Source organism: Eublepharis macularius, chromosome 7 (genome assembly GCF_028583425.1).
Source record: "Eublepharis macularius isolate TG4126 chromosome 7, MPM_Emac_v1.0, whole genome shotgun sequence".
Taxonomy (NCBI): Eukaryota; Metazoa; Chordata; class Lepidosauria; order Squamata; family Eublepharidae; genus Eublepharis; species Eublepharis macularius.
Genome location: NC_072796.1, coordinates 111,559,747 through 111,581,638, shown reverse-complemented (window position 1 = coordinate 111,581,638; position 21,892 = coordinate 111,559,747). Strand labels below are relative to the sequence as shown.

Sequence of the window (21,892 nt, the reverse complement as noted above, 5' to 3'; positions counted from 1 at the left end):
CCAAAATTCAGCTATTGGTCTATTATGTCCATAAATAGTTAATTTGGCCTTTGATACATATTCACAGATCTTATCTATTCACTCTGATACATCAGGGCACGTATCTGTTTTCCATTTCACTGCATATAACACTCTTGTTGCTGTCACCATGTAATGAAAGAGGTCTCCCTGTTCTTTTGTAACATTATTTGGTAAAATGTTTAATAGAATATTTTTTGGATTTAGCTCAAACCTGAGCTTGAACTTATTCTGCATCTCTTTATGTATCTTTACCCAATATTTTCGTGCCCTCTTACATGTCTTATCACATATGCTAAAATGCTGCATCCGTGCACTGACATTTCCAACATTGTCCACTCGCAATGTCTTTGGGAATAGTAGCACAGCTAGAAAACAGCCACTGCAAAAGCAAAGCCTCCTGGAAGTGCAGGAGCCTGCCAGCCCACCTAGCATTTTCCATCTGAGGGGGCAGGCTATGATGCTTCCAATGCTGACAGCAGGGAGAAGCCTCCAGCAGAGACAATAACGACATGGTAAGTGCAGAGACAGTTTTTTCCCCTTTTAAAATGTAAAGGGTGATGGTGGGCAGCCAGGTTGACCTATCAATTGTTAGTTCGCATCCTTATTCCCAAGGGAAGAGAAATACCGACAAATGCCGACTAAGAGCTGTTTCCCAGACCAGTTTCCTCTCTTTCCCTACCCACTTCTGCACCACGCTGAAACCTCAAAGCACTCCTGAAATTCAAGAAGATAATTTTCATTACTCCCAGAATTTCAGGAATGTTTTACATCATTTCAAGTGTTCCCAAAACAACTCAGGTATATCCGATTGCACACTTCAATAATATCATAAAGTCTAACTAAATATCTACATTATGGGTAGCTGAGCGGCAGTTTGGTGTAGTGGATAAGAGTAGCAGGACTCTAATCTGGATAACTGGGTTTGATTCCCCACTCTTCCGCTTGAAGCCAGCTGGGTGACCTTGGGTCAGTCACAGCTCTTCCAGAGCTCTCTCAGACCCACCCACCTCACGGGGTGATTGTTGTGGTGGGGATAATAATAGCATACTTTGTAAACTGATCTGAGTGTGTGTTACGTTTCCTGAAGGGCAGTATATAAATCAAATGTTGTTGTTGTTACTACTCCTAAATTACAGTATGTGACATTTATTTTCTGAGCTTTTTTGGAATGAGATGTAATGTTTCTTAGCCTTTTGTTAACTATGATGTTGACTGTTTCCATCTCTCTCCACCCCACCTATTTACCAGATGGCAGAAAGTCACTTAACCTGCATTTCTATCTGTAGTTCCACTGAATGAAACAGTGTGTACAGAGAGAGGGAGGGAGAAAGAGAGAGACTAATTCAAGCTGAACACCACCAAACACAACTAAGACTGTATTTTAGGGTCTACTCTCTGACAAGGAAAGAAACCTATTTCATCATCATTGCATCATGCAAAGCTGACCAGTGATGTTATTCTGAAGTATAAGCTTGTTGCATGTAGGTCCTTGTGTGCAGATAGCAAATAATTAAGAAATTCACTGTGATCAATTTGTTAAACACTTCACAAAGTTACTCACATCCAGTCCAACTCTCATGCCACATTATTTATGAAAGTCAGTTAGGTTTCTATGAATTCTCTTCAGTTGACAGAATTAAGAGAGATGGATAGAAGGTACTTCCCCCTCATCCTTTTAAAGAACACTTTCAGGAAGAGAGCATTTCAAATCTTCTTTTATTCTATGTTTACCAATAGCAAAACATACTTTTACTCTGTGCGTCATGACAGATTGGAAGAAACTGTATCATTATGTTCTGAACATTAAAATTGTTAATAGTAAGCCTGGTTACTAGACCTATGATTTCTCAATACAGTAATGCAAGGACAACAGAACAAACACCCCAAACTGAAATTTGAAATGAGTCTACTAGAAAGTTGCAACAACAACAAAAAAGATAACCATGGTTCACACATAAGGAATATTTAAAATATTACTATTCTGATTTCTTTTGAGATTTGTTATGTACTGAGCCCCTACAAATACAATGAGTCATGACTCCCTCTATTATAATTCATACAGAAATCCATAATTGGAACTGTTAAAGGATCATATCAAAATAATAAAGACCCTTTTTACATCAAGAAGTGTTACAGATTTTTCCACCAGAAAATCTATAATTGCGCCCAATGTGTAACAATAATTTCTGCTTTACCAAAGTGTTAAAATGCATTCCAAGAAATTTAACTGTTTCAATCTATTATCGAATGAGGGAAAAATCACTTCCTCTCCAAGGTATAACTTTAAATGCATTACCTCACCTTTTCCTGTTAAACTGTACTAATCCAGAGCCTTCATGAAACATTATGGGACACTAAAGGCCAGAATTTGATCTGTTTTAAAACAGTGTAAATCTGGAATAATTCCAGTATAAATCACTGAAGATATTCAAGATATACACAATCATAATAGGAATCAACCCGGGTATGAAATTCTTGGAAGCCTGCCCCCTAAAATAGTAAGTTAATTCCTTCTTTGGAAACAGACACTGACTTCTTTTATTGCCACCATCATAGGACTCATCATCATTCAAAAGCACAGAACAACTACAGTAAATTTCAAAGTTATATAATGCTCTTCAGAACTCTTGCGTATAAGAAGCAACGAAGAGTTTGACAACTAACAAAACACAAAAGTGGACCCTTCTTGTTACACTTAGGGGAGGTGTGTTCTGCTTTCCTGATCTGGCTATATAGCTAGATTTATGCCAATTCAGAATAAACCAGCTGCACTGGTTTACATTAGACAATCTTGGATTGGATCCTAGAAACTGGACCAGGATGGGCTGGATTAACCAAGTTAACACAGTTAAATCTGGCAAACATTGGCTGCTTCTCCAGTTTCTGTCCCCTTCTTTCCTGGGCTTTTCCCAGCAAGAGACGGGGAGATTGAGGCAGGAGGAAGGAAGGGAGCCAGTGGCGAGACAGAACCTGATTGTCTGGCCAACTGGGATGCTCTGATGGGAGAGTAGTTGTGGGTGAGGACAAATGGCTAAGTTTGCTAGCATGGCCAAATGTGGTGTTGTCAAAGATGGTTGTCCTATTAATTTGTAATCCATGTTTGTGTGGGATGTCGGTGTACAGATTCAATATCCATGGCAGCCAAAAAAAAAGTATTATGTGGAAGATTTGTCAATAGATTGTATTTTTCTTAGAAAGTCGCAAATATAACTTGGCATAGGGTCTGAGAATTAGTTCCTACAGTCATGGTACCTATGCCAGACACAATAATGCCCATTGGGTGAAAAAGCCAGCCTGAAAACTTTCAAAGCTCAAAGCAGTGCTGAAAATCCCTGCTCTGAGCTTTGAAAAACTCCAAGCCGGCAATTCACCCAAAGGGAGGGAGCTCCCTCTGCCTCCCTCCCATTGGATGAAATAGCCAGCCTGGATACTTTCAAAGCTCAGAGAAGCACTGAAAAGCCCTGCTCTGAGCTTTGAAAAAGTTCAAGCCGGCTATTTCACCCAATAGGAGGGAGCTCCCTCTGCAAGGAAAGGGACATTTTAAGCCCTTGACCCGAAGCTTCCCAAAGCAATACCAAATGCTTCGGGAAGCTTTGATTCAGGGTTTCCAAATTGGGGCCAGTGTGCTGGGCCCAATTCAGAAGTCCCGAATCTTTGCAAATTGGGTCTGATTTGGGTATTTTACCCGAATTGGAAACCCGAATTGCACACCGCTGATTATCACTGCGCAGCATATAAAAGGATCAGAATTTCGCATGTAGCTATGTACTGGAGATGGCAGGTGTTCCTCAGGAGACAGGGTCTAACATCATTTATATATAAATTAAACCTCGGGGATGCAAGAATACACCACCGCTTTACACCTTTATCTAGGGTAAATGGCCCAGATAGCTGTCCCAATTCTCCACATCTAACCTGGGCGGTGGGGTAACTGTATATCTGTTGTATTAGATAAAAGAGACATGGTTCAATGCCATATTTCTTCAGCTTTCCCCATGTGGGGCCTGGAGATTGTATCAAATGCTGACTTAAGATCCAATCCAAAGCAAATTTTAATAATGGTGGACATTTTTTTACCCATCAGGTAAAAAAGCAGAGAACTCCCGCTGTGATCTTCTGTATGCTCTGAATTTTTACGGAGCATACCAAAGCGGCTGAACTGCCCTAATCCTGAAGCAGCTTGCCACTTAGGGTTTAGGGGTATTCTGGATTGTTTTCCTGCTTCGGGTAAACCCAAAGCAGGAAACCCAAACCTTTTCCCTGTGCACACCCCTAGTGATAATGTCCAGATCAGTTATGGGACTCCGCAAACTGATGCAAAACTTCAAATATTATTGTAGTCATGAAGGCTTGTCTATTAATGTAGCGAAATCTAAGGTCATAATATTTAGCCAAAAAAAGGGGAAAGTAGATACAAGAAAGTACCATATACTAACAGAACATGCAGGTGCCCATATGATAAAGTTGAAACCACTGAATACATGATTATAGAGTGTCCCATATTTACTGAGTTGAGGGCTAGCTTAATTACTCCTCTACTTAAGAATATGGAACTACCTAATATGCGAACCCAGCTGACGTGGTTATCATCAGATACAAATTATGCCATTACCTGTTCCATGGCAAAATACATAGAGGCAATAATTAATATTATTTCTCTGATATTTAAGTAAATGTTTCCCATTTTAATCTCTGATTAAGGCAATACCTATATGAGCAGAGACAGATAGATAAACAGATATTTGCATTGGAATACAGACTTGAGTTTTCCTTACGTTATTCTGGAGAGCACAAACAGTGAAATCCTAAGCAGAGTTACGCCAATCTAAGATAACTGAAATCAGTGGGCTTAGACTGGAGTAACTCTCCTTAGGATTTCACTGTAATAAGCGAAGTTCCTTATTGTGCCACTTACAAAATAGAAGGGATTTTGCACTTCAAGAGGATCATAAGTTGAATTATACCTTTTCCGGTATGTAGACTCTTTCCCTTTATTTCTGCAGAGAACTTTCTAAATCATATCTGTGAATTTAAAAAGTATAAGAACTGGCCATACAACTTCACTTTCAAGCTGATTTTGTTTCATCACAAAACCAGCTCTGATAGTACAACATTAAAATCTGATTATATATTTTATAATCATGAGTTACAGGTGCAAATGAAAAACATCATTTTAAAAAAAAAACCTGCAGATTCAGCACAAATCAAATAGCGCATTAGGTGTTTAAATCCTTTTGAAAATGAAACTTCAGATGTATTTTATTTTAATTACAATTGAAGAACATGAAACATTCAAGCGAGATGATACATTCATATCTTTTAAAAATTCACCTAATGTCGTTCATCATAAATCACATATTATTAAAATATTACTCTAAAGTAAAAACACGTTAAAACCAGTACTCCTATTAAATACCCCCTTTTGTTTACTAAAAACTTTCATGCTATTGATCATTTCATTATGAACTAGTTTCATTGTACAATTTCAGTTTGCTACACAAAGTAACACATACTAATTAGGGCTCCAGTACATCTGCAACGACATCCCTATGACCCACCAAGACAGCTGCACTCTTCTGGGACAATGACATTTATGAATTCCTGACAAATGCATGAGATCCGGAGCTAAAGCATTATCAGTTGAGGGAATCTAGCTACAGAATGCACTCCCATAGGAACTCAAAAACTTGGAATTCATGCAACAACTAGGACGTATGGCAATACCCTATACTTTGATAAAATTTTCTTCTACAAGAGATATTATTTTAAGTTTTTAAAAAGATTCTAGGCATTCTTTCCCAAGAGTAGCTTCCTAAAAAATCAACAGGCACATTTTAAAAATTTATAAAGTGCAAGTAAAATATATAAAAATTGCACAAGCTCTGTTGTCCAGTTTCTTCTGGACAAAACAACTGCACAAAAATTATGGCTTAGACTTGACAAGAAAGTTAAGCCATCAATTTGATGACTTATTTGGCTTCAGTTTTTTTGTCAGGGTGCTGTACTTCTTGACTGCATATTATCAAATATTCAGAAAAGAAATCACTTCCTAATTTGAAAAACAAAAAATGTCATTGTGTATCATTTACAGTGAAATCCCAAGCACAGTTACTCCAGTCTAAGCCCACTGATTTCAGTTATCTTAGATTGGAGTAACTCCGCTTAGGATTTCACTGTTTGTGTCTTATATTCTTTACCATGATGAGAATATAACAGAAATCAGCAATTGACAAACATACCAATTAATTTTTGGCATTTTATACCATTATGACTTGTGACAAATTTATTGGTATGTTTAAGCAGATTGACTCAAGAGTCCTACTATGGTCTATTCAAGATTCCCAGGAAAATGTTTCTAGGATTACACCACTAGTCTGGATCCAAAACTGAGAATGAAGTGCAGCCCAGTGCACCCTTAATATGTTGAGAGCTCTACACTCCACCTCCCAGTTCACAATGTACTTTTTTAAAATGACAAGCACAGTTCTACGGATCCTCCTTTAACGGTGTTTTGTTCTTTTTCAAATAAAAAATCCCCTCACTTTTTCAAACAAAGTCATATTTTACCAAATACATTGCTTACATGTGTTTTGGATTATGTTTGTTTGTAAAGACTTAAGTATATAATTATAATTGAATTGTTCCTGCCTTCTTCCTTAATTTTGTACACTTGCAGTTGCTGATTTTGTTTGTTTTTCTTTTATTAGACAGTCTTGTGCTGCTTTTAAAGCTACTCATTACAAATGTAAGGCTATTTTAATAGAGCAATCTTCATCCTTTTGTTAGAGAAGAAAACCAAAAGCTTTCCATTGTATAATTTTTAAATTCTAATGGAACAACTCACTATCTGGAAACATCTTCTTACTTTTTTGTCTGACAACATGCTAGAGAACAGTTTTCCTAGTGAATTCCTCAAATGTCTTCAAGCACAAGATTAAATAAAGTTCTGAAAAGAAATTATTTTATGGAGAAGTATTGCATTCTTTCCACATTAAAGTAAGGGGGACAGTGTCCTGAACTCTCATTTTGAGACAATATAGGTAGCAGAAACAAAAGCAGCGTGCTTTTCTCCTCGTTATTAATGTCAGGGAACAAGTGACTTCTGAATTTTGCATTCCTAACACTTCTAATGTCTGCTGAGTAACAATCTTCCTGCTATTTGTATAATCATGTTAGCAATGTAAAGATCAAACCAGGGTGTGCCCATAGGAATGGAAGGAACAAACATAAAACTGTTTTTTCTGCATTTCCTGTACCTTTAAATCCAAACATAAGATACTTTTGCTTCTGGTAGCAGTGTCCACTCAACTAAGGCTTAAGTCAGTGATGGCATGCATCCTTTGCATATAAGAGATTACCAATTTAATTTATAGTATGCTATACTGTAACACACTCAAGAGTTTTGTGACAGAAGCAGCAGTCATGATGAAGCTTCTGGCACCTGTTCTCTACACTGATACAATGGTTTGGAATGCTCATGGAATTTAAAGTGCTGGAAGAATCAAAACAAGGACACAGAATGTTCACAGACAATCTGTAAAAGACTAAGGGAATAGAAAAGTCCTTTAGGCTGGTATTTACAAACTACACTGGCTCTATGGACAGAGGTATGTGGGTTACCACAAGTTATGGAAATTTAGGCGGTGGTCAAAGCAAGGAGACAGAATCAGCTACGGACTGAGATATAGAAATCCTGGAAAGAAGAAGTGAGCCAAGACAGGAAATGGTGGGGGGTGGGAATAAGAGGGATACGTAAAAAAAGAGAGAGAGAGCTCAACCTGGGTTTAAGAACAGCTGCATATTAGTGTCAAGAAAGGAGGGAGGGGGGTAATGTCAAGAGTATTGGGCAGCTAAAGATAATGCTGAAAGCAGGATGGCCAAATAGGCAGTGGGAGAAAAAGTAAGGACTTCAAACAGGCTTTCTTTAAAAACCAATACAGTGGATGGCATAGGGATTCATTTTTCCTCTCTCACTGGGGGTATGTCATTACAATCAACAGAAGTCAAAGAATAACATTTAGTTTATGCAGAAGCAAGTTTGCATAAATGCTTATTTTCTTTACCTAAACAGAATGTAAATTAAGGTTTGTTTTATGTATTTATGTTATATGTTTGTATGTTTGTTGTAAGCCATCTTGAGTGCCCTAAGGTAGAAAGGCAGCTAAATGTTTTAAATAAATGGGGGTGGACAGAAAGTAGAGTGATGAGGCTTTAAATCATGACTCTTTCTCCCTCCAGCTCTTTGGCAACCAGCAGGTTCTTGGAAGATCTATTTTGCAACTCAGTTTGTGCTGGTCCAGCTGATGGTTTTATTAACCCTAAATTCAAGTGTCATCTTCTGGGCCATTGCTTATTTGCAGGGCTTTTATAGGAGGAATACTTAAGAAGTCAGTGGAAAACACCTTTTATCATAAAGCATGCACATTCACTTAAACAAGCCTGTGTGGCCCTGATAAGTGTCCTGTCATAACTACGTATCTTGTTGATTTCTGAAACAGGATTCAGATTCTTACACTTCGTTCCTCTAAGTCCTTGAGAATAGGATGTGGGGTACAGCAGCAAGTGTTCAACCTCCCAATGTTTATTTCACTATGTGCCTGCTGCTCTTTTCTATATTCTCCACCCACATCACCCCCCCTGTCTTTTAGAACACACCATGATCAGGGATGCAAGATGGCACTGTCATGGGCAATCATTAGACAGGCAGGAAGGTAAGGAGGCAACTGAAGATTAAAAGAAGCTACAGCCATAAATGCAGAGCATATACGCTTTGATACTTTTTACTGTTTAAAGATTACTGTACTAGAGATGAAAAATATTTTTCAGTAAAACACCAGCTTTTATAAAAGAGAGGCATCAAACAGTAATTTTCAATGGCAGCACATATTTTCACTTGTCCACATGTCCTTAACTATTAGTACATAGCCTTACTATGCAAAATCCATGGAGTTCACAGAAGGGATTTGAACCACATTCCCATTTCCACTGCAGTTTCCTGTGCTCCTCAAAAAGCTATTGCTAAGGATTTAGAGGCCTTTCACAGCAATATGAAACAGGTCACAGAACTGGCAGAAATCCCCTTTCCTCACCTTTGCACAAGCTTTTGCCACATTTATGCAATATGTTCTATTTTGCCAAAATTTTGGGGAGTAATTTCAGGGAATTCCCTGTCTTTTTGCTGTCCCCCACCCATGCTACTACCTACTGCTCTGAAGGGCCAGAAGATGCAGTTGGGGTGTGTGCACAAAGGAAGCTGCAAGGAGAAGGGGTGAAACAGCAAAACTTCCTTATACATACTCATGATGTTTATGAAAGACTTTGATCCAAACCAGTCTCTACAGTTACTATACCAGCAGTAATAAATTGTTTTAAACTGGGCTAACATCAGTTAACTATTGAATATTATTTTATACAAAGGTTCTTGGAACAATCCACTAGCTTGACTATGAGCAAAATAAGCAAATATTGCTTGACGATCAAACACAGATATTAAGAAATTTTAGTACAATAGTTTAAACCGACGAAATCAGATTTATTAGCTATCTTGGAAAGACGATGCAGTTTTATGAAATCAGATTCGGCAATGTTACATCCCCTAACAGCGTAATGAGTTCTGTGTAAGCCATATGTACAAATAAGCTTTTATAAAAAATGTAAAATAAATTAAAACTACAAAATATGAAGAAGAGGCTTAAACTGGTACCTGACGTTCTTGAGGGCAGCTGCAGAAGAAAAGCTTGGGAACTAGTATTCTAGGAGGAGTTATTTGTCATGAAATGAACTGAATTTATAACTTCCTAAATACATACTCAGAAAAGGAAAGAGATTGCTTTCATTTACATTCTTATTATTACAAAGATAAATCCTATTATTGGCACAAATCCAAATGTTACTCTCCAAGGGTGTACATACCATGGAATAATTTGTCCAAATGTCAGTTGCAATTTTCAAAACTCCTTTCTTTCTATAGATTCTTAAACATCTGTAACAAATACTTGTTTTGAGAGTGCTTTACATTTGTGACATTTGACCTTTTGCTGTATGCACCACAAAATTCAAGTTTCAAATACCATGCAAGCAGGAAATCTGATCATTCCAGCAGTAGCCATCTGCATGGTCCAATATCAAATATTAGTTCTGGGTTGCACAAAGTCATGTGTTACAAATCTGTTTCTGCAGCTTCTATAATTAGTTGTAATTTGCTGCTTCTAAAATGTGTTTCTTATGGGACATCTGGCCTTGAAACCTCCACCTTAACATTGGGAAAAAAATACTTAGTGTTCTGGATATTTTTTTAAATACAAAAGCACTGCATGGGTGGCATAACTAGGACCAGACTTCTTAAAAGATAGATCGATTTTCATTACAACAGACAGAAATATTAAAAAACAGAAATAGATTCAAAAAACATTCTGAGGATAGTTATTTCTCAAGGTTAATCACTAAATACAAGCCTATTAATGAGAATGTATTATACAGCAGGTGGGGTCTTCTGGATTTCACAAGAGAATACAAACAACATAAATTATTACAGAAAAGGAACTATAAACAAAGCACCAAGTTTCACAATGCAAGTTCTCTCACCAAAAAGTGAGAAATAATTAACGGTCACAAATATATGTATGGGCAGTGTTAGCAATTTTGAAAATGCACTCACATCTATCTAATGGTGCAAAAGACAATCCTCATGTAACTTAATCAAGACAGGTAGCTAATTATCTGATTTCTGATACTATCACATAAGAACTTAGAGTATATTAAGGTGTACATCACCACAATATCTGATCAGGACAAAATAAAGGAAAGATGGAAACAGTACACTGAAGAACTATATAAAAGAGATGGATGGATGACAGATACTTTTGACGAAGAATCTTTTCATGAAGAACCAGAAGTCCTAGAAAGCGAAGTAAAAGCTGCACTCAAAGCAATTGAGAGAAACAAAGCACCTGGAGTAGATGTAATACCAATAGAGCTATTTCAAGCCACAGAAATGGAGTCCATCAGAATCTTAACAAGAATATGTCAACAAATATGGAAAACAAACAATGGCCCACAGACTGGAAACGCTCAATCTACAGTCCAAGCCCCAAAAAGGGGTATGCCAAGGAGTGCAGCAACTATCAGACAATTGCATTAATTTCCCATGCAAGCAAAGTGATGCTCAAAATTATACAGCAAAGACTCTTACCATATATGGAATGATAAATGCCAGATGTTCAAGCTAGATTCATAAAAGGAAGAGGCACCAGAGATCACATTGCAAATTTATGACGGCTAATGGAAAATTCCAGGGAATTTCAGAAGAAAATCAGCCTGTGTTTCATAAATTACAGCAAAGCTTTTGACTGTGTAGATCAGGAAAAGCTACGGAGAGTCTTAAAAGAAATGGGGGTTCCACAACATCTGACTGTTTTGATGTGCAACCTGTACTCTGGACAAGAGGCTCCTGTCAGGACAGAATATGGGGAAACAGAATGGTTTCCAATTGGCAAGGGTGTCAGACAAGGATGCATATTATCTCCCTACCTGTTCAACCTCTATGCAGAGTATATCATAAGGAAAGCTGGATTAGATCTAGAAGAAGGTGGAGTGAAAATTGGTGGGAGGAACATTAACAATTTGAGATATGCAGATGACACCACATTACTAGCAGAAAATAGTGAAGACTTGAAACGACTACTGATGAAGTTTAAAGGAGAAAGCGCCAAAGCAGGATTAGAACTGAACATCAAGAAGACAAAAGTAATGACTACCAAGGAATTCCACAATTTTAAAGTTGACAATGAGGAAATTGAAGTTGTTCAAGATTTTCTATTCCTTGGCTCAATCATCAACCAACAAGGAGACTGCAATGAAGAAATCAGAAGATTGAGACTTGGAAGAGCAGCTTTGAGGGAGCTAGACAAGATCCTTAAAAATAAAGATTTCTCCCTGGGAACCAAGATCAAGATAATCCAAACTATGGTATTCCACACTGCCATGTATGGATGTGAAAGTTGGACGGTAAAGAAAGCTGACAGGAAGAAAATGTGGTGCTGGAAGAGAGTTTTGCAGATACCATGGACAGCCAAAAAGACAAATAAGTGGGTACTAGATCAAGCCTGAATTCTCCTTAGAAGCTAAAATGACAAGACTAAAGCTATCATACTTTGGTCACATCATGAGAAGACAAGATGCTCTGGAAAAGTCAATAATGCTAGGAAAAGTGGAAGGCAGAAGAAAAAGAGGAAGACCTAAAGCAAGATGGCTGGACTCAATAAAAAAAGCCACGTCCTCCATTTTGCAGGATCTGAGCAAGTCTGTTAAAGATAGAACATTTTGGAGGTCTTTCATTCATAGGGTCGCCATAGGTCGGAGATGACTTGATGGCACATAACACACACACACACACACACCGCAAATTACAATGGCATTTGAGTGCAAGATAAATAGATGCTCTATGTGGGGCTGCCCTTGAAGACAACATAGAAAAATATGTTCCAAACATAGTAACCCAACTATGGTCAGGGGCTAGCCAACAGAAACACATTCACCTATTTCAAAACACCTACACTGGCTGTCACTTTCTCTCTGAGTCCAATTCAAAGCTTTGGTTACAACCAGCCTAGGACTCATGTATTGGAATTCCCTCATCTCCCCATATGTTCCATAAACCAAGTGGAGTCTTCTGGTTGCCACCTTCGAGTTGTTCCTCTGCTTAAGGTGGCCCATGTGGCATCCACTAGAGCCAATTCCTTTTCTATCATGGCTTTCACTTAGTGGAATAAGCTTGCTGAGGAGGCAAACGGGACACCATCTTTAGGAGGTGCTGTAAGGCAACATTACTTGTAAGAGGTTTAAGTTGCAGACATTTCTTTGCCAAGGAGGACTGTGACAGGCTCCAATAAATCAACTGAGAGGACCCAGAGCCTCATAAGATTTTGAGGAACTGGGGTCTTTCAAAATAAAACTTTCTGCTCATTTGTTCCCTTCAGTTATAAGATACAGTTAGGGTAGCAGAGGAAAAGGCTTTGGGTTCACTTCTATGAAGAAAGTTTATGGTGAGTGAGAACATGGAGATTACTAAGATAAGAGTTGTATAAAAATAACAAAGAAGATTTATTTGTGTAAAGGTTGTTTTTAAAAAACAGTATCTAAGTATTCACAGGACAAGTCCAGCTGAGGCACTTAAGCTAGTTAGGGCTAGGTGTGATTTTAATTCTCATTAACACTTGGGGGTTACAAACATGCTTTTGCTGCTTAGGCACCAAGTTGGATCTTTTCACACACATGCAGGATTCCTTCCATGCTAGCCTGTCATTTCCAAGATTCAGACTAAATGGTATCAGATCTGCTCATCAGCAGACATGCCTCACAACTGGGTCCTCTACCCTCTTCCAGAGGTAGCATTAAACCACTCTGCCACACTACCAGATACTACCTTGATGCTGTCTGTTCTTTTGATGAACTGAATTGCTGCAGCCTTTCCCTCCAACATTCCATCCCCCCTCTAAAAGGTGCTTGGATGCTGGAGGAGCACTCCCATAGGCTCAGGTATGAAACCGCTTGGTATTTTACTCTTTAGAAACAGGATAATTTCCTGTCCATCACAGTGGTTAATGGGGTTTCATTGAATTTTGTGGTTTTTAATTTCAGAAATGTAAGCTGCCCTGAACCACAAGAAAAAGGAGGGCACAAACATTTCAGTCAATAAATACTCTACAGGATCAGGTCAATATGTTCATATTCACTATGTCCTACATGGAGCTACAGAAGCTCCCTCACGTAAAATAACCATTTTGCTGCTCTAAGTAGGGGTGTGCAATCCAGATCTAGGAATAAAGCTTTCCTGAAACAGAATCCAGAATCTGATCCAGGAACCTGGATCCAGACTCCCGTATAAATTCAGGTAAATCTGGATAAATTCAGGAAATGTGGTTTCGGCCTCTAGCTGACTCCTTCCTGGGCTTCACCAACTGTTTTTCCAACAGGAGAGGGGAAGAAGGTAAGGGGAGAGAGGCACTGGCAGGAGGGAGGGGGGGCAGGGAGGGGGGAGTGATTGGGCAATCCATGCTCTTTGTCTGCCTGGCTTCTGTGAATGATACTGGTTCAGTTGCAACACAGTGCTCCCTGCTTCAGTTTGGTTTGGGTGGAATTCTCTGTTTTGACATGATTCTGTGGTTTGATGTTGGTCCCCTTGATTCACTTGGTTCTGTAGGGCTTCCTCTTGCCTTTGGCCACTGGCACCCTTACCCCATGTGTTCCTTCCTGAAAGCCTGCTTGGAAATGTCTTCCCCATAGGAAACAATGGAGAGTGGATGGGTAGCTTGTCCAGGGGGTGCTTGAGTTGGGGGGGGGGGGCTTCAGTCTGGTTCTGTTGCGCTTTTGGGCTTTCTGTGTTGAGGATATATTTGTGAGTGCGCCTTTGGCCACTGGAAGTCTTGCCTCTGTGCATTTCTGCCTGAGCATGCTTGGAAATGTTTCTCCCATAGGAAACAATGGAGAGTGGCTGGGGCACCTTCTACAGGGGCCCATAGAATTGGACCCCAGTCTAATCTTCCTGAAACTTGAGGGCTCTTTAGATGACAGTCATGAGTAGATTCCCTGAAAATTTGGTGGAGTTTGCTTGAAAAATGCCATCCCCATATCCCTGGACAGCCCCTAGACATGTTTCCCCATAGGGAATAATGTCTGAATAAATATGGGATTCTCTGTTCTGCCTTAACCAGATTAGAGAATCCTTCTCAGATTTCAGGAATCCCAGATTTTGGGGGATCCCTGAAACCCATATCCACGATTTCCTGAATTTTAGGAGGTGTGCACACCCCTAGTTATATGCTTTCACCAAAGTGAAATTGTTATTGAAAGTCACTCAACACTTACACTCCAACAAAGGAGAAGCCTGCAATTTGCAGATTTCACATTTCAACTATAGCCCTTCATGCTTCAGCCCAGTCTGAGAAGCAGCTTCCATGCCGGAGCTAAGAACTGAAGACGATGGGGTCAGTTCACAGTTCAGTAGATCCTGATTGCAATCAGGACAATTACTATGATCATACAAAGTAATTTGGCAATTCTAGCACAAACCTCATATGACCATGAAAGCACACAAGTTCTACCATGCCCAAAACTTTTAAAAACACTTAAATTGTACATATGAAAGAGCTTTCAACAGATTTTAGACAATGTATAGATTGCAGGAATCGAATAAAGAATTCAGACCAGCAGTTTTTCACATCATCTAGAACCAAAGTTACATGAAGAGTGGAATGGGTAAATATCACATTCAATGATGTATAATATTCCATTTTGATCCTCTTATGCCAGCCAGCCTTACATGAGTGCACACAGCATGCCCAACCTTCAACTGGAGAGCAAAACAACGTAGTAAAAACCTAACGTGCATTGCTTATTATTGAGGGATTGTGTTACTGTTGCCTTTAAGATGCCCATCAGGTAACCTGAGATTTAATCAAGCATCTGATTCCAGCTAGCACTGCTGTGCTGGCACTCAGGTGGCTGGAGCACTGTACAGACACCTGAACTTCTTTCCTAAGGGAAGAAGGATAGAAACAGGCTAGCTCAATTATATGGGTAACTACTGACAAGGTAGCAATGACCTTTAATACTTTCTAAATGGTGTGCCTTGCTCTGTCCATGGCCCTTCTTTTCTGAACGGCAGAGACATAGACTGAGCTGGTTTTCTCAGCAAATAGAGACTTCACAGTAGTAGAAACCAAGCATTTCACAACTTTAGCTCAACATTTCCCACACCTTTGATGAGGGCAATATTGCCTCAGATTTATTCTAAAGTGCATTAATACTGTTATGCTCATCATTAAGAATGAATAAAAAAATCTAGTGCATGAAATTCAAGCACAAAGCATAAAGGGTTGGGGGTTATTGCTCAGAACTTAAGTGAAATGAAATTAAATGAAAATACGGGTACTTTGTACAGCCAAAATTACGATACTATAATATTAGAAACTAAGATTTCTTCCTCTACAACATTCTTTTATCTGGCAAAAATGCAACTATTGTTAAAAACTGCACTCCATACAGATGGTTAGCTGGCTACCATATTGTTCCCAACATTAATTTTTGCCTAGTCAAAGGAAAACTGCAGATGGCCACTTAACCACCTTTTAAGAAAAACACCATAGTGAAAGAAAAATATAAAATGGAACTGCCAATCATAATAATTTGATTATAGGAAAGGATTTTCAGAGAAGCATGGCAAGCATAATAGATGCCTACAACAGGAGCTTTTTGATAAAGCAGCTAGCAACTAATCAAAAATCTACTAAGTTCATACTGTGACAGTTTTATCCAGGGTTGTCTTAGGTTTCTTACCTGGGCCCCATCCTTTAGCTTCAAGATGCATTCCATTGTATTGATTGTAATCACAACTGGCTCGGAACCAAGCTTTGTCCATGGCACGTGGATACGCAACTCATGAATGTGACCACTTAAAAATGTAAACGGCAGTTTCAACTCCTTAAAAGCAAAATATGTATGAAATGATAGAGTCTGCTATTAAAACTTTTTAAATCATAAGCATTTAAAGGAAATTGGTTCTTACAGCATTTATCTACAATTAACAAAGCATTGAATTTTTCTGTTGAAAGCTACATGATATTATTATATTTGAGTTTCAAATAGTTCTGCATATAATTAATATTTACCTGTTTAAATAAAACATTTGGACTGTGGCCATAGGCAGTTACATTAGTCCACAAAAAATCCACATACAAAAGTTCTACAATACTTTTATTAAGGACCAACCAAAATATTACAGAACAGTGTGCCGGTTTTTGAATTTGTCAGAACTCTTCATTAGACTAGATTTACTTTTAAATCTCATTTCCTCCCCTTCTTCCCCTCTCTCAAATTTTGGGGTTTTTTTTTAACAGTAAGCCTGATGAACAGCACAGGGGAACTCAAAAGTTTACACAGCGTTTTGTGATATTTTGGTTGTTCCCAACATTATACAATTTTTGCTTTTAAATGAAACACTTTCATTTCACATATTTCACATATGAGGTACTTGTCTTGTTTATTAGTTAGCACTTACATTATTGCTTCTGGTAAATATCTGCCACCAGGCAATATGGTAACATCCCTATTGCTATGTTCCCTGCCTTTCAAAAAAATAAAACCACAAATGGTTGGATCTTAGGCTATAAGGAAAAATGTGGGAGTCGCATATGTAGCCTCCATAATGAAGCTGCATTAAAAAGCATGGGAATATCTTGGCTGTGTACTTAGCCTCTGGAAACTGGAGGGCAAAGATGGAGGAAGTAAATGGATGGGGCAACAAGGCAGGGGGAGTGGAAATGAGAAGGTGTCGATCAATTGAGCTTGGCTCTCATGGCCCTTTCTTATATGCTCAAAGTAATGCTAATAATCACTTTGGGGCCAGGAAGGTTGTTTGTGACTTCCTGCACTGGCTCTATGCATCCTGAATGCTGTGTATGAATGGATCTGTCCTCTGTGGAAACAAAATGGGGGAAATTGCAAAGTACATTGGAGATACATGCCTGAAAGTTTCACTTTTTTATTTGAATTAAAAAAAGTATGTGGATTTTTTTCTTATACAGAACTTGCAGGCTTTAAATACATTCCATCTGACAAGATTTTTTTAATTCTATGTAGAAACAAAGGGCTTAATTGCTGATAATTATCTGCCAGTTCCATTTTGTTGCCCAGAATATTCCACAGTCTGCCATGAAAGTTTGCTAGGTGACCTTGGGCCAGTCATGTACTCTCAGCCTAACCTATACCACAGGGTTGTTGTGAAAGGGGAAAAATGGAGAGGAGAACGAGGTAAGCCACTCAGCATCCCCATTGGGGAGAAAGGGGATATAAATGTAGTAAAATAAATAAAATAATAAAGATAAATAACTATGCTAAATGCTACTCTGCAATAAACAACTTACTGCTTACACAAATGGTTAAATACCAGAACAGAAATCTGGCCATGTTAGGATTGCCATCTCTTGACATTAGGTTATGTGGGAAGGACTAATTCATGGCTTCTACAGTTCCTGGAGTATCTTCAGTGTGCATATAGGAAGATGTACCAGATGCTTAAAAAAGAAAGAACTTTCCACTGAAAGGTTAGACAACCTTAGTGGTCCTCCTGACAGACCTGGGGAAAACCTGAAGCCAGCAACAGATGATAAACTTCTCTGATTTTTATGTGAAACATCAAGTAGCTTAAAGAAAAATGTAAATAATCAAAAGCTACCTGTTAAGGCACACTTTGCATCCTGAATTCATAACATTTCCCCCTAAATTATGTACTTCTAAAAAACATAGAATCCCAGTGTATCAGCCTGTATCAATCTCAACTATATTCAACAAAAAATAATATAAACTTACAGAGCAATCCTAAGAACACTTGCCTGGGAGTAAGCCTAATTGAATAGACAATATTCTGAGTAGACCTGCTTGGGATTGCTCTGTTCAGTGCTGAATCATGCTACATATATAATATATGCTACATATAAAATAATATCTGATTTAAACAGAAAATACAGTAACATACCTGTTCCAGTACATCAAGTTTTAGTTCAAGTTTGCTAAGAACTACATCTCCTCCCCAGAGTGACAGCTGTAGATCGGAGGGCTTCAAGTTCTTAATATAGCGATTGACATAACTCATCAGAATAGGAGTCACATATGATTCCAACATTGTGATTTAAGTGAGCCTGTAAAAAAATACAAACTATATAAAGTCTTTGCATGTAACATAACATAAAACAGTTTTGAAATAGTCTTGCTAGCAAGCAAAATATTAGAGAAAACATCTATTACTGCTGCCAATAAGGCCAATCAAGTATGAGTCTTTAAACTGATACAGTCTCATTTCAGTTAGTCTAATAGCCTGGTCCTGTTCATGTTTACATAGATGTATATACTATATGTAAGAGGACAAATTCCATAGTAGAATTAACTTCATGTAAACATACAAACTCAGACTGCAAGCACACAGGGCTCATTCCATCTCTGAATACAGCTCAGCAAGACTGAACTGTGATCATCAATTTAAATGATAGTACTCTCACGTAAATATTTCATAAATCAGATTGTTAGGCAAGAATTCTAGAACTCCAAACAGCATGCCTTCATATGACTCAAATACATTTTGCTGTGCACAAAAATTTGGCCCTACTGTATTAATTAAACATTGTTTTCTTTGACGGCTTCCACCAGAAAGGAACTGCTTATACAACAAAGTGCCTGGTTTGGCGCATTAAGGCCTGCAGCAGAACTACAGGATTTGAGTCCACGGGTACCTTAGAGACCAGTAAGATATTCAGAGTACGAGCTTTCAAGAGTCGGAGGGACCAAATCTTGTTGATCTCTAAGGTGCCCCTGGACTCAACCTCTCCAATCCAAGAGGTAACTTTCAGCACCTTCTGCCACGTAGACTCTCAGGCGCAGAAATTCACCATTCGTCCATTCTGCCCAGATATTCCCTGGCCAGAATAACCCCAAAAGCCGACCCTCCCCACCACCTAACACATTTAACCCCTTCACCACACACCTGCACCCACCTGCCAGTGTTAACCCCTCAGAGGCTATTCTCTCCACACAGGCTCACCCATCTGCTCCTCACGCTAACGCCGGCTTCTTCCCTTTCCCTGCTGAGACGCGCTCTCGCCTCTCCCCCTCCTCATGGGGCTCGCCCAAGCTGCGACGCCGAAGGCTCCTGCAGTCGCCTCATTCCCCAGCTCTTTACGGGCGAGGAGGAGGCTCCTCGGAGGGCCCAAGCAGCTGCGACTGGACGGCCGCGGAGGCGGTTCCGGGTTTCCACGGCAGCCTGTGCCTCAGCCTAAATGCTCCTCCTTCGGTTTTTCGGACATGTTTAGCGGTGACACCATACGGGAGGAGCGGCCTGGCTTGAGAAGGGGCGGTGGTGGGGGTTCGTGGGGCGGGGTCGCGGCGGGTTCCCCTGCAGACGGTGCGCGTGGAGACGGTGCGCGTTGGAAGCGCTGGCAGGCGCCCCGCGTGGGTTACTTAAAGCAAGGAAGCGCTTCTGTGCCGTTGGAAGCCGGTAGCCTGAGTCGTCCTTAGCAGCAAAATAAGCAGGAGTTCGGCGGCCCTTTCGAGATGCCTAACGAAAGCTTGAGTTAGGAGGACAGAAGTCCGAGGTTGCGGCCTCAGGAAGTGAGCAGTGACCCGCCAGACCTAGGGCTTGAATGCTTAGTAAGGTGCCGCCGCCGGTCTCCTGTTTTATTTGGGGTTTTTTTGGATTCTGCGCCCCCCCCCCGGTACCCCTTTCCAACCCACTTTTTGATCATGAGACAGTTTTCTAAAGTGCTGTTGGACTGGCTGCTGCTAATAATAACACAGCTACACCTCTAAAAGATAGTTTTAGATGGGTAGTTGTGTTGGTCTGCAGCAGAACAGCAGGATTTGAATCCAGTGGTACCTTAGAGACCAACAAGATTTTTAGAGTATAAGTTCACCAAAGGAGCTTTGACACTCGAAAGCGTATGCTCTTGGTCTCTAAGGTGCCACTCGACTCAAATCCCTCTAAAAGAGAAAGCAGGGGAGCAGTTTAATTGTGCCGCTTTCAAGACAGCAGATTCCGGAGACTCCAGGAGCAATCTTAAAACGGATCTAGGTGGAAGTCCCGTTCTATTAGATGGGTCTTACTCCCAGGAAAGTATTAGGACTGAAGCCTCAGTAAAGTATTAAGATTTGCATTCTCCATATGAAGCCTTTTCACACACTGATGCTTGTTTGTTTTTGCTTTTTCTGCCCTTTGCTGCTGTTTGGCTCTGTAATACCTACAGTAGTCCACAGTGTATCTTAAAATAAACAGTCTTCTGTGACACTTCTAAGAGATTAACCCATTTTTTATCCTAGCATAAACTTTGTGGATTAGAGCACACTTTGTCAGATGCATGTCTGGAGCCTCCCTAGGTAGATATATTCATGGACTTTAAAATGGTGGACAGCTGGGTCAAAGAGCAATGAAATACAAGGTGAGAGGTAATTAGGTAATGTTAAAATGTAATGAAGAGGAGTGCAGAGACTACTTACAATAGCAGTCATTGACAATCACCCTGGTTTTATGAAGCTAGTTAACACCTGTGATGAGTGAAGAATCCTATAAATCCTCTCCAGGTTGTGTCAAAACTTGTTGGGTTCTAATTTAAGAGTTTAATGCGCCAAGCTCCCTTTGAAGTTCTTTTGCAAGAAAATGGTAACTTTTAGTTTGGGAACGGTGAGCTGTGGTATACTGCGTTGGTTCTACCACTGGTTTCTGAATATTGCCATTTTAAATGTCTGGATTTGGTCGATTTTTTATCTTGGGGTAAGAACAGAAGGGAACAGATCATTTATTTATTTATTGTCCACCTTTCTCTCTAAGCAAAATCAAGTGGATGAGTCCAAGATAGTGTGTGAGTAATGTACTGTCAAGTCACTTCTGACTTACGAAGACACTATGAATGAAAGATGTCCAAAACGTGCTATCATTAATATAGATCCAGAGAAGTTAGCCGTGTTAGTCTGTAGTAGCAAAACAGTAAAGGCTATAATTAAGAGCCTTGCTTAGATCTTGCAAACTGGTGGACTTGACTTCCTTTATTGAGTCTCATTTTGGGTCTTCTTTTCCTACTGCCTTCCACTTTTCCTAGCATTATTGACTTTTCCAGAGAGTCTTATCTTCTCATGATGTGACCAAAGTGCAATAGTCTCAGTTTTGTCATTTTAACTTCTAGACTTGATTTTAGCTTCAGGCTTGATTTGGTCTAGAACCCACTTATTTGTCTTTTTGGCCATCCATGATATCCGTAAAACTCTCCTCCAGCAGCACATTTCAAAATAATCAACTATCTTCTTGTCCATTTTCTTCTTTGTCCAGCTTTCA

General features: G+C 39.4%; 1 protein-coding gene across 1 annotated transcript in view; it reads right to left on the bottom strand.

The window, feature by feature from the left end:
• Positions 1-19,755, bottom strand: part of VPS13B (vacuolar protein sorting 13 homolog B) — a 553,219-nt gene extending 533,464 nt beyond the window's left edge. Inside the window, exons 1-3 of the mRNA XM_054984385.1 lie at positions 19,613-19,755; positions 18,554-18,716; positions 16,357-16,500 (exon numbers count right to left, since the gene is read on the bottom strand). Coding sequence (XP_054840360.1) covers positions 16,357-16,500; positions 18,554-18,700 — 291 coding nt within the window. The 5' untranslated portion in view covers positions 18,701-18,716; positions 19,613-19,755. The remainder of the gene's footprint in view (positions 1-16,356; positions 16,501-18,553; positions 18,717-19,612) is intronic.
• Between the last annotated feature and the right edge of the window lie 2,137 nt (positions 19,756-21,892).